Here is a 12,777-nt window from a genome sequence, read left to right as displayed (position 1 = left end):
ATTTTTGCACCTTTTCTTTTCTTCTCCATAAAACTCCCAGGAAATTGCTATTTCACTTCATTTATCAATAACTCCATATCACACAACTCCATATTTGATAACTATTTAAACAGTAACTAGCCAGGTTCGATCCTATAGCCTGATTGAGGCACCAGTCCATTGCTTGCCACTTTGTATCCGTATGAATTTCTAGGGGCAATTTACAAATGCCAGTTCACATACTAGTGTTAATTTTGGAGTCTGAGAGCAAACCATGAAGCAAGCCTTGGAGAAAATGAAACTTCACAACAGAGGTTTTGGAATTAAACCAGGAACCCTGAGCTTTGAGGCAACAAAATGACTCCGTGACAATCAAGCTACAATAATATGTCAGAAATTAACAGATGGTCTGAATAAAATTCTTTGATAAGTCAGAGAAAGTTACCTTACTAAATACTGTACCTACAAGGAGTCCAAGTGAACTCTAAACATAGATTAAAATTTTGTATACACACGTGTCCTGTTTAGTAAGTCCAAGTAATCAGACCCAGAATGAAAAGAAACTTAACTGACAACATTACTCCTGCATTTCTGCATGTTTATTTGCATCTCACTTCCTAAGATGGAGAAGCAACTATATAAAATGAAAAGGTGCAATTAAAGATTTCCTTCTCTTTCCTCGACTATGTATCTTGGTAAAATTATTTTACACTTGGTGTTCCATGTCCAATTACCTTTTAGTGTATTTTGCAGTAAAACTCCCAAGATGCAAATGAACTCAAACCTTATTAACACCAGGTCAGTTTGGCTAAACTGTTGCAGAGAAATGGCCTTATGGGCAATTTTGTGATGGTTGGACCAAACTGAAAAAAAAAAATCTTTTCTGAAAAAAAAAATAAATAAAAAATTGAGAAAAATGCAGTAGACCAAAAATGGACATTTTTCCAATTTCTGTTCTTTGCAGGACCCAAAAAAGAAGTTGAATTACAGTGTGGAATTTTTATTGCAAAAGTATTTCCAATTTTTGGTGCAGTTTTTACTGCTTGAGAGGCAAATACATTCATACCCACACCAAACTGCTGTGTAGGAAGCTGAAAGATGCCTTGTAGCACTGAGAAATTGAGTAAAATATGTACAGAATGCTCTCTGGGCTGCTATAGACTCCTATGGCAAAGTATTATAATAATACCAAGAAGAGTAAAATGAAAAAAAGGCACCTACACACATGCTTGGCCCCTAACCAATTTGTTAGCAGTTGAATTTCTTCATTATCACAATACCATGCAAAAGAATATCACACATGCTTAGGATCCTCAGTTCACCACATACAGGTATATACTGTAGCAGATAGATAAATAATATAGTCTGTATAAAACTGACTTATTTAGTTGTTTTATTTGTTACATATATTAGCAGTGATTACATAAAAATACCCTGACTACTTAAAAAACAGCCAAACAAAAAACACTACCTTCACATTAAGCCCAAGTCAGACCTGGTAAGTCTTCACGGTCGGAAGAACAGGAAACAAACCTCCCACCATTTCTAGTGATCTGAACTCAATAGGAGGACACCATCTTCTGACACGTCATCCTCTGCCTCATCAGTCCAGTATAAAGCAGGCAGGGTGAAAGTTACAGCCTGAGGATACAAGTCTGTAAAAACAGTAGTCGACTATCGTGGCTGACCTAATAAGCCAGCTTTGGCTGCTAAAGCCTCATTCTGCTGGATATGATATTCCTGGAAGCGCATCGAGATCCGTTGTGTCATTTTTAGATACTTCTGTAGACAGCTCTCTGAGCATGAAGTCTGAAAAGGAGACACAAATAGAGAATTATCCCACTGTGAAAAGATTGCTGTTTATGCATTTATCAGAATTAAGCTAATATGTGGTCAAAAAAGATGTTGATTTTAATGCTGTGTGAGCATCTGCTCAGCTAGTTAGTGATCTAGGAGATGATGAGGACAATGGTGTTAGCATGAAAGCTTTGGAATCCTATCTCTATGAGTATAAAGTAAAGATATACAAGTGAGAGAGCTACACAGAGTAAAGATATATAAGTGATAGAGAAGCACTTTACTCTGTGTAGCTCTCTCACTTACTGTATATATCTTTACTCTATACTCATCATCTCCTAGATCACTAACTAGCTGAGCAGATGCTCATACAGCTGCACTACAGTCTAGAACATGGAGTCCAGTTACTCTTTCCACTACTACTATTGCTGGAATCACGAATACGATGTTGAACGTTTCTGGAAAATAGCAAGTAAGAAAAGAAGCTCTTTCTGCTTTGTTTTGAGGAGCTATGTTCAGAGAAACATCGTCGCTATCCATAATGGTTGGGATCATCCTAGCAAAAAGCACTAGCAAAAAATGATGATTTCATCTGTTCATCTCAGTGGCTCTCACACCTCTTCAGCTTTGACCTCTCTGGTTGTGAAGTCTTTTACACAGTCCATGAAGCAGTTCTCAGTCAGTTTGTTGTAGGTGCCAAGAAACTCCTTGAACTGAAAGATAAAACGTGTTAAAAACACTGTAGCATTACATTTACATCAGACACCGTTATCCAGAGTCAAGACATTTTATTTCAATTTATACAACTGAGCAATTGAGGGTTATTAAGGGCCTTGATCAGGGGCCCAGCAGTAGCAGCTTTGTGGACTTGGGATTCGAACCCATGACCTTCTGATCAGTAGCTCAACACCTCAACACCCCCCAACTCAGTTTCTCCTGAATGATTCGTGTTTAAATGAACCAACCTGTTTAATTTGATCCGATTCTGTGACCTGAGCAGCCATAACCTCAAACCGTTGTTCTGCACATCAGAGCAAAAACAACACATAAAATCACACCCTATCACAGTGATATAAAAACATCATATCTAAAGCTCATCTGTAGCTCAACATCACTAACGAGACAAACAATATTTTAAAAAATAGGTAGAAAAGTGTGTAAACAGTAAACTCAGTATGATTTTGATTACCTTTTGGATCTGACGGAGACACTCTGTAGGGCCTCTAAAGGACATGTGTATCTAAGTAAGCCACGAATTGACGTTTCACCGCCGCACATTCGTAACAAAATTAGACGCAGGATGTTTTTTCTTTGAAAAACAAAACAAAAACAAAAAAACGTTTTCATTGTAAACAGAAACGCATCATAGAAAAAGTACATGAAATATTTACGTACAATTTTTAGAAACTTCTAAAAGACACAATTATTTCTTATGTCGAAAATACCATTTGGAAATGAAGACTATATTTCAAACGCAACTCTGTTGGTGACGTAATTCACAGCGCAAAGCGGCCCGAGGTGCATAAGTGTATTGTAAAAGCGGTTTAAAAAGGATGTATTCATTTATATTTACATTAAATATAACGAAACAAAACAAGTTACACACCATTATATCAGATATAATATGGCACAGTAAAACCTTCCCCTGGTTTTAAAAAATAAATTTTACTGACCCTTAAAAATGTATTACAGTCTCCTTAGATATAACAAGAAATACCATTCGACAAATAATTAAATAAACAAACAAATGAATGCATAGCGTAATACTTTTTTTTTAAATATTTTTTTCCATTTGAAAATACATTTGGATAATTTAAAAATAAAAGTCATTGTCTGACGGTTTATAATGCCTTTTATTTTGAAATGATCCAAATGGATTTAAAAATGGAAAAATCGTCAGATAAGGACTTTTATGTTGAAATGATCCAAATGGATTTTAAAATAAAGAAAACCGTCAGATAAAGACTTTTATTTTGAAATTATCCAAAAGAATCAATATCATGCGGTGTCTATTTTCACGTCTGTTGTCAACTTTGTTGTCAGGGGCAGTTGGGGTGGTTTGATCTGCACAAACTGTCGCGTTACAGTGAGCTTCCCAGGCTCTAGTGCTTTGTGTGCAGTGACACAGTGTGCTTTGTGCCTACACACCTGCCTGAGCTTCTGCTTATAGCATGAAAAAGTGTTGAGTCGCTTAGCAACATTTTACTGCACGAGCGGCGCCAAATTCAAAACTAACACCAACATAAGAGCTTCTACAACTCGAGTGACAGGTGAATAGCTGCTTTCTCTTAGTCATTTTTTATATTCAATCATTTTATATCACCAACCATGAACAATCATGGTCATTATAGTTAGCTAGGTAGTTAGCTAACTAACCTACCTGCTTGACAAGTGAACCGACTCTTCTGAACGACTCATTGTCAGTCATTTGAATCAGTCTTCTTAGATATTTCAAAAATACAGCAAAAAAGTGTCTAATAATATACATAAGGTATATTATTATAGCACGACATAAACTAATATCTGTGTTATGTCTGTGATTTGAGACAATGGACGTGTTTACAGTGAATAACGTTAACTTGGATGAATCCACCTCCAGTTCTGATGCTGCTGATGTGTTAATTCGCTCCACTAAAGCGGTGCTTCAACAAAAAAGTCAGACAACCAGGAGCGAAAATATGGATTGTGGCTACAGAGATATTAATATTTATGTCAGGAGACTTTCAGACTCTGTTCACGGTTCCTGTTTGGCTGAAAGTGGATTTCAGGAGATGAATTTTCCTCCTGTGCTTCCTGTAAGCACACATTCAGCTTCAACCACAGGTACTTTTATTCTCTCTTCTATATCTTCTGTATTAAATGTAAAATGTCTATATACTTTCTCTCTATTTTAATAGGAACACCTGCAATTATTCAATCAGCCAATCATTTGTGCAGCAGCTCGGTGCATAAATTATGCAAATACAGATCAAGAGCTTCAGTTAGACTAATCATATAATCAGAGCTAAAAGCAACTCAGAAAACCCAATACAACATTGAGGAGGATGCGATACACAGCACGGAACCACATCACGTTCCACTTCCTGTTAGACAAGAACAAGAATCTAAGAATCTTCTGCTGTTATATCCTTCAGCCTGTGTCGTGTGTTTGAGATGTTTTCTGTTCACCACAATTGTAAAGAGTGTTTATATGACTTACTGGTTCTTTCCAGTCTGGACATTTTCCTCTGTTCTTCTGCATGTGTTTGTTTTTTTGCCCCATACTGAATAAACAATAGACACCTATGTGTGTGAAAATCTAAAATAGTCATACTTTTAATTCTTCACGTCCTGAGGCTCTTGACCTGTGATTTTACACTATATGCTGCTGCTACATGACTGACTGACTGACTGAGAGAACTTTATAAAGGCGTAAGAGTACAAGTGTTCTTATATACATACATACATATTATTTTTTGTAGCACCTAAAGACCAACATCATACAGCATCAGATCCAGGTCATGGAGTTTCCAGGAGAAGTGATGTGAGACAACAATATGTTTCTACAAAATTTATTTTCTTACTGAATTGCAAAAATAGATTTAGTTTTTTGAAGCTATAACAATATCCTTATTTTATACGAGTGTGTACATCATGTTTATCCTAGGAGAGCTTTTTCATTTACGATCATTTCTACAAGTACATAAACTAAAATGCAGACACAGGACAGTTTGCATCAACAGCATTTTTCCTATGCATAATAAAATTGTAGGTAGATTTTAACTGACATCGTTATTAAGTTTATGAGATTGAATGAAAAGATTTTCCTATAAGAAACACAGTCGTGTGACTGACATCATTTAAAACTACTCATTTCAGGTGACTAGTTATGAAATACAACAAGTAACTAAAATTACTTTGATAGTTCAATTCAAATTTATTTGTATAGTGATTTTAACAATGGACATCGTTTCAAAGCAGCTTTACAGAACATAAGAAATATTGCTAAAAGTACCAAAAGGTTAACGTTATGTAAAGATTCATATTTGACTTATTTTTAAATGTGTTTATATTCATCTCCAATGATCAAGCCTGATGATGTAGATGATTAAACAGGGCTAAACCGCTCCCACAGCATGGCAGGATGTACACTGCTATAGGTTAAATACAGTGTGGTTCCTGGTGTAGTGAAGATTTTGGATTGTTCATGGTTTAAGATGAATTTCCAACATTCTCTCTTTCTCTCAGCTTCCAAGAGAAGGTAGAGATACATTAAAATCATCAGTCGCACAAACAAGGGACAAAGAGCAAGAAGGTAATTTTTTGACACTACTTAATTTGAAGTGTAAATTGTTCATTGTATTTTTATAATTCTTTTTTCCATTTTACTGAACATTTGAAACTCTTCTAGGGCAGGATGTGTTAATATCGAGATACTCTGCTCATCGGAGAGGTGCTGTTGTTGCTGCCTTAAAGCACAGGTCCTTTTTGCTCGCATTCTCATAAAGCCATGACATTTTAGCGCTAACATTATGAATTGCATCCTTTTCAGATGTAAATGGTAACCGCAGTTTTTTTGTTTGTGTGATTTGTTTTGTTTACTGGACCATGTAGATCCCACAGCATACCGGGGAGGCGGGAGGTTAGGGTACAGTTGTTGGATGCTGGACGTCCACAGAGCAGCGAACCAAATCTTCCTGAAGTCCAGAATAACACTGCGTTCTCATCACAGGATGCTGGAGCTGCTTCAACTGCGGCAGCCATTACAGCTGCTGCCATTGCAGCCACAGCTCCTCTCATCAAAGTACTGCTCCGCCTCCTAATGTTTAGCCGTATTTAAATCGTTTAAAACTTGCTTTTGCATTCTTATCAGGATAAGATAATATGGCTGATTATAGTACATAGATAATGAATGATAAGACCAGCACCTTTATGAATTATATGAGAGAAAAACAGTCATTAAATTTGCACTGTTTTCGTTACTTTTACATTTACACTATTTGGCAGACGCCTTTATCCGGAAAGACTTGCATAAGTGCTTTGTAAAATACACTGTTACGGGTTCACTAGGTCACAGATTAAAAATGATTTGTAACGGTAAGAACTGAATTATTTGTAACCGTTAAATACATGTTTTAAATACGCTGCCAGTAACCAAGGTCCTTGTTCAGGTGACATTTCAGGGGCTCAGGTCATATTGAATTTTCAAGACTTTCTTTGTACAGGAGAGAGCAACTGAGGTGTGGTGTGGGAAGGACAGCCATGATTTATTTATTCCTGTCATATTAGACTGATTAATGTTGCAATTACTGCTGTGATTACAATTATCATTTGAACCTTACTGTTGTGATGAATAAACAGCAGACTAACAGTGTGTTATATATATACATATATGTAATTAACAGGCCCAGAGTGATATGGAGGCTCGCGTGGCTCAGGTGGCATCTGAGTTGCGGCGACTCCAGGAAGCTGAGGGCAAAGTGAACAACGCATCAGAGAACAGATCGGGCAGTGGTGCGGACAGAACGGTCCAGCTGCAGGAGCAGCTGAATGTACTGACCCAGCAGAGACTTCAACATCTGGAAATGATCCAAGGCCAACAGTTTGAGCTGCAGGTACAGGGAACTTATAGCTCTCAATATTTGTGAGCTGCTTGTTTATTTCTAATAATGAAATGAACTTCTATTTTGGAGCTGTAGTGTAATTCATGGTTTATCTTTGTCATTATTTTTATATTCATTCGTTGGCTTTCTATTAGACCCGTCTCTTAGGTTCTGCTCTGGATGCTGTAACGACACGTACCGTCCCACCCTCACACTCCACACATCACACAGGCTCTGGTGTAACCCTGCCAGAGTGTGTACACAGACCAGAGTTTAGCAGGATTCATGTAGAGGAAAATGCTGATGCTGGAAATTCAGGCTGGACAGGTGAGAAAAAAAAAGGGGAAGGGGGATCTATTTTTAATAATTTAAATTTTATTATTACAACCTGTTGAGGCTATTAGTTTTCACAACATGGAAAATTGCTTGCTTTGTCCTGCTTTTTCACTTTTGTGCTGTCTTATTTTTCCCCATCTAGTGGCCCAGGAGCAAAGCAGGGAGACTCCGAGAAGAGGAGGGAAAAGTCTGCTAGAGATGCCGGCACCACGTAATGTCATCCCCAAACCCACCCAGTGGAATCGTGCAGCCTACAGCAAACAGAAGAGGACACACAAACCTGAACAGACAAAGCGCGGTGGGTTTTGACTCGTACTGAGTGCTTGAGAATGGAAGTAAAGAAATCCCTCTCCACGTCTGTTTGATCAATCGTAGCAGAGGCGTATGGCTCATGCATAAATTTAAATATCAAAAGCATCTTCTTGCCGGTTATTTAATGTCATGACTGCAGTAACTTCATGTATTGTAAATAACATAAATGCGCATATCATAGTGAAAATGATGAAACAGGAACTAGCTGTAACACCGTATTCTGCAGAAAAGCCATTCACACTGAAACCACTTGATGGCAGTAGCATCATCTCCAAATTCTGCTCCATGAATGACTGAGCGTAGAAGATGAAGGACTGAACCATCGAGTTGAATCCTTTGTTTTTCTCTATATTTTTGAGCATGTATAGATAATAATGATTCATAACACATGCATGTACGGATTCCAATATGTTCAGGACCGTCTCGGTTAAGTAGGTCAAAAATCACCTTGTGTGTAAAATGATCTAAGATGAAAAATTTGTTGGATTTCAGAATATTTTGTGAGTTAAACCATAAATAATACACACAATCCTTCATTTCTGATTCATTATTGTCGTTCATGTTTCACCGAGCACGTGGTTCTTAAATACGTGAGCTGATTTAATGCTCATATGAGCCACAGCATGAATGTTCACATAACCGATCAGTAAAACACATCAGAATCGTTTTCTATTTTCTATTAATACTCAATCACATGATTTACATCCTATTCTGCTTATCATTATTCCTCAACACTTCTGATTGTGGCAGAAATAAAGCAGTAATGCAGAGAATTGAAATCCTGTTCAATTCCTCACGGATTGTTCCGAATGAGTGGCTCATTTCTACAGCCCAAAGATACTAAACAGATCTTTTTGATTGAAGGTGCATGGCTGTGTCTTCTGAAGTAAACCTAATTAAGGGTAAAGCATTTGTGTCCAACAAGGGCTGCCGAGCAGCTGTGTAAATACGGACAGTTGGTGCAGTTCGTCTCGGCCATGCTGCCTTGTTTTCATGGCAGGTTATTGAGTGTTTGCTCGAGAAGCTCCGAAAGCTTAACATGCTCCTGCAGGCTGAGCAACTGACGCTTTATATACACTTTCAGTTGTTAGCTTCAAACAACAGACGCTAAAATTCAAGCCATATCAAAATGCATTTCTCAAGTTCGCCGCAAAACGAAGCTGGTGAAGCAGCTCAGCCAAGCGTCTTTTTTTAGAAGGCCATCTTTCTTTCATTTGTCCATTTCTGTTTTCCTTTCCCTATTGCTCCTTTTCCAGTATAGAAGTAATGAAAGTACTGTGTGTGGAGCACAAATCACTGGCTGTGACTCAAAGTTTTCCTCCTGGATCTAATGTAGCCATTCTGTGATTCATTGTGATATAAGATTACTTCACCTGCTCTTTGGTGAAAATTCACACACTTGAATGTATTAGTCATATTTACTGCAGTCTGCTGTTGTATAACTTGCGAGAACTGAAACTGACTAGCCATCGCTGTTCCTTTTGCCTTTTTTTTTTTTGGAGTTGTCAAGGTTAGTTGAGAAATCCAGCTTAAGATGTCTGTTGCTAGTGACGCCATTTTGTCGCTGGTATGCTCTGCCTGGTTGTCGTGGCAACCCTGCTATTTCTGCGGCTGGATTGCTCTCTCACCGTCCCCGACTGTCAGACTGCTCTCTGTAAGGCAATGGGCTATTTTTAGTTCTGCTGCCTTTGTTTCTCAAGCATGCCATCAAAACCCACATTTAATCCATGCTGGGGTATGAGAGCTGGGGTAAGCGTACAGTACAGGAGGCGCTGTACATCTCAAGGATATTTTTAATATCAAAGCATTAGGAGGAACATTCAGAGCTATTTTCATTATCGAAGTCCGTGCAGCATGGATTCCAGTTTCTATTAGCTTCTGTGTAGTCTTACATAAAGACTCGTATTAGAAGTTTTCTAAAAAAAAAACAAAAAAAACTATTAATGCATAAATATAGGCCAGCCTTGAGCAAGTCTTTCTATCGGTGATGAATGTTTGCTAGCACTAACTTAAGCAGACAGTATAACTGTCAGTCCTTTCCGACTTGAAAAAGGGACACACATGCAGTGTACATGTTTATCTTGGCTGAAACACAGTACTATTTTGGAAACTAGAACAAATACATACAAACGTAGTGCTTTAAGTAAATATATCTCAAGACTAAAACTGAGGCAGGTAGTAGATTTAGATCCTTATTGTAATATGAGGATGTTGTAGATGTTGTGGCTAAGCTGAGTTCATAATCAATAATGTGAATGATGAATGGATTAGTCAGAATGTCTGTGTTAAGCATATCACAGTTTAACATATCTGTTTCACAGGATCTGTGCTTATTAAGGATTTGACGACTGGCTATAGTGGGAGCCGAAGGAAGAAGGTCCATATTTACATGACATAATGTTTCATTATCTGAGAGAGATAATTCTATCATTTATAATTAGCTACTTTGGCTCATATCCCTGCCTCATACTGTGAATGCATACGTGTATATTGTGCTGACATGTGCCTTGTTTCTAAGCCCACATAGTGTTTTAACAATTCCCTCATTATTTAGTGATTACTTCTGGTTGTCAGTGACAGCAGATTGAAAATAGCAGATATTTATAAATAGAAGGCCTTTCCTTTCCAATCTATATGTAGTGGGGTAAATAGTAGAGAACGTCTTGTGGGTTTTTTCCCCAGTCATGTCACCCAGAGGGGCTTGTCTACTTTCCACTGAGATGCCCTTTGTGAAATAAATGGCAGACTTTATTATTAGCCTGTTCCCTTACCTGCCAAGACCTCAAGCACTGCCACTATGCCCTGGGGGAGTGAGTGCCGTGCCATGCATCACACCGTATTGAAGCACAAAATGGCTTTTCGTCTCCTCAGGACGATCATGCACAGCTGGTTACCCATGAGCAGTGGTAGTCTATGCCTATTAGATTGTGTGCCAGTTGTGGGTTTTGTTCTTTTTGTATAATGTGGTGAAGCTTTACGCTTGCTGCGTCTTTCAGCTCTGTTTCCTCTCGTTCGTTTTGCAGGCTGTTGTGCTCCTTGCGGACTGCGGTATTCTTTCTAACCCTGTGGTCCTGCAATGAGCTGCCACCCCTTGGGGAGGTGCCAGTTTTGTGCTAATCGCTGTCTATTGTTTGCCTGTCTGTGTTTGGAATAATTGTAAAGGCAGTAGAAAAGACAGCCGTTTGCTGTTGCAATGAGTCCACCACATTCCAGCTGATGTTTTGCAGCTGTAAACATAGTTTGAGTTTATTCTCACTCAGCTGCTGGGAAATAGGGGTGGAATATGTGTGCTAACAACAGCAAGCATCACATGAACGTTACAGAGTTGATAGACCAAAGGCTTGTCACAGTGTGAGAAGAAAATGCTATTTAAGTTGTAGAAAATCAAAAGTGTTTCTGCAATTTTTTCCCCCCACTGATTTCACATTCTTATAAATTAAAGAGATACATTTCCATAAGTACTTCCTGACATTGCAGATTTGTCCAGGCAATTTCAGGAAAAGCATCATGCCCCTCTTTGAGAGGAAGCACATTACAGTTGTTTTTCCAATCAGGATGCCTTTGTTAGAAGACCAGTAGCGTGACCTATTCCACATTGTTAAACTATATACATTATGAAGTCTTCAGGCCTCTGGTTTCCTTTAGTTTTTTCCTTGTCGGGCCTCGCCGATTGTCAAACACTGATGGACGGTGGAAGAGCCTGACATGATGATGTTGTTCTTGTAGGAGGAGTCCCCTTTTAAGGTGACTTTTTAACCTCGAGGAAATGATTACCCTCAGGAACTCCTTGGGAGCCGGGGTAATGTTTTTGGAGGAGTGAGAAATCCTTTTCCCGTGTATTTATATAGCTTTGTTTTCTTTTGTCTGCCTTCAGTGCTGCAGGGGAACATTCCTTTTACAAATCTCTTAGGGCTCTAATGGGCTTTGGAAACTGACCAGAGTTATATTTTGCCCTCCCTTGACAAACATCTGTGTAATGAAGCTTGTGTTCACTAAACATAGACTGTTTTCTCCTTTACAGTCACTTCTTGGCCAGCTGTAAAAATAACAACTTCACTAGTATTCTCACAAATATCAAGTTTAAATTATTCAGAAACTTATTTGACACACTGAAAGCAATCACTGACTCTAATATTCATAAACAATGTAGTATTTTTAATGGGCATGCATATCTGTGATGAATCACTTTGTATGTGCGCTCGGACTGAGTAAAATGCTGAGCGAGGCAGGTGTGTGTCTCAATCAGCTTGAGCAGCAGTGTTGTTTTTTCTTCCTCTCTGCAGGAAATGGCAGGCTGCAGGAACAGATCTCTAACAACCAGAAATCTACAAGACATCCAGCACAGCCTGATGGAGTAAGGCAAGTTGCCATAGCAACAGTCAATGACAGCCAACCAGAGCATTCAAGGTAAAATAAATAAATAAATAAATAAAATCACACTGGTCTATTATGTCGTATTATATACTGCATCAAAATAGATGCACTGAAGTTTCTTATATAACAGTCAGGTGATATTTCTGTTGCTCAACATATTCCCCTGGTTTCACCACAGCATATTGCAGGGTTTAATCTTGGTAGTCAATATCATTACATTTTGTTTCTCTTTACTCTGTTAAGAGCGTTCTGTGTTCATACCGAAACTAACACGTACGACTTCACGCACCATATTCAGGCATGATGTCCAGACAGTTATGAAGGCATTTTGTGTATATAACTGATTTAATGTTTGATACCAAATTGAATTGAATATCATCCATATATGTATCCATAT

The 12,777-nt window shown here is 38.2% G+C and overlaps 2 protein-coding genes across 10 annotated transcripts in view; one reads left to right on the top strand and one right to left on the bottom strand.

Moving 5' to 3' along the window:
• Positions 1 to 1,355: 1,355 nt before the first annotated feature.
• Positions 1,356 to 3,069, bottom strand: timm9 (translocase of inner mitochondrial membrane 9 homolog). The gene is made up of 4 exons (XM_027172630.2): positions 2,966 to 3,069; positions 2,742 to 2,797; positions 2,394 to 2,489; positions 1,356 to 1,788 (listed from the first exon to the last, which is right to left on the bottom strand). The coding sequence occupies exons 2-4, from the start codon at positions 2,778 to 2,780 to the stop codon at positions 1,654 to 1,656; spliced, it is 270 nt and encodes an 89-aa protein (XP_027028431.1). The 5' UTR covers positions 2,781 to 2,797; positions 2,966 to 3,069; the 3' UTR covers positions 1,356 to 1,653.
• A 688-nt stretch (positions 3,070 to 3,757) lies between these two features.
• kiaa0586 (KIAA0586 ortholog) overlaps positions 3,758 to 12,777 on the top strand; it is an 82,980-nt gene continuing 73,960 nt past the window's right edge. For 3 of the 9 annotated variants that reach the window (XM_047821106.1, XM_047821104.1, XM_047821105.1), the window contains exons 1-10: positions 3,759 to 4,046; positions 4,323 to 4,599; positions 5,238 to 5,299; positions 6,004 to 6,070; positions 6,167 to 6,236; positions 6,370 to 6,559; positions 7,161 to 7,370; positions 7,514 to 7,685; positions 7,837 to 7,992; positions 12,290 to 12,413. In XM_047821106.1, coding sequence (XP_047677062.1) covers positions 4,326 to 4,599; positions 5,238 to 5,299; positions 6,004 to 6,070; positions 6,167 to 6,236; positions 6,370 to 6,559; positions 7,161 to 7,370; positions 7,514 to 7,685; positions 7,837 to 7,992; positions 12,290 to 12,413 — 1,325 coding nt within the window. In that variant the 5' untranslated portion in view covers positions 3,759 to 4,046; positions 4,323 to 4,325. Of the gene's footprint in view, positions 4,047 to 4,322; positions 4,600 to 5,237; positions 5,300 to 6,003; positions 6,071 to 6,166; positions 6,237 to 6,369; positions 6,560 to 7,160; positions 7,371 to 7,513; positions 7,686 to 7,836; positions 7,993 to 12,289; positions 12,414 to 12,777 lie in introns of all 9 variants that reach the window. The other 6 variants (XR_007144463.1, XM_047821111.1, XM_047821110.1 and 3 more) reach the window with 6 other exon arrangements.

This window comes from Tachysurus fulvidraco, chromosome 12, assembly GCF_022655615.1.
Source record: "Tachysurus fulvidraco isolate hzauxx_2018 chromosome 12, HZAU_PFXX_2.0, whole genome shotgun sequence".
In the NCBI taxonomy this organism is placed as follows: domain Eukaryota; kingdom Metazoa; phylum Chordata; class Actinopteri; order Siluriformes; family Bagridae; genus Tachysurus; species Tachysurus fulvidraco.
Note: the sequence above shows the minus strand (reverse complement) of the source record. Positions and strands in the feature narration are given on the sequence as shown.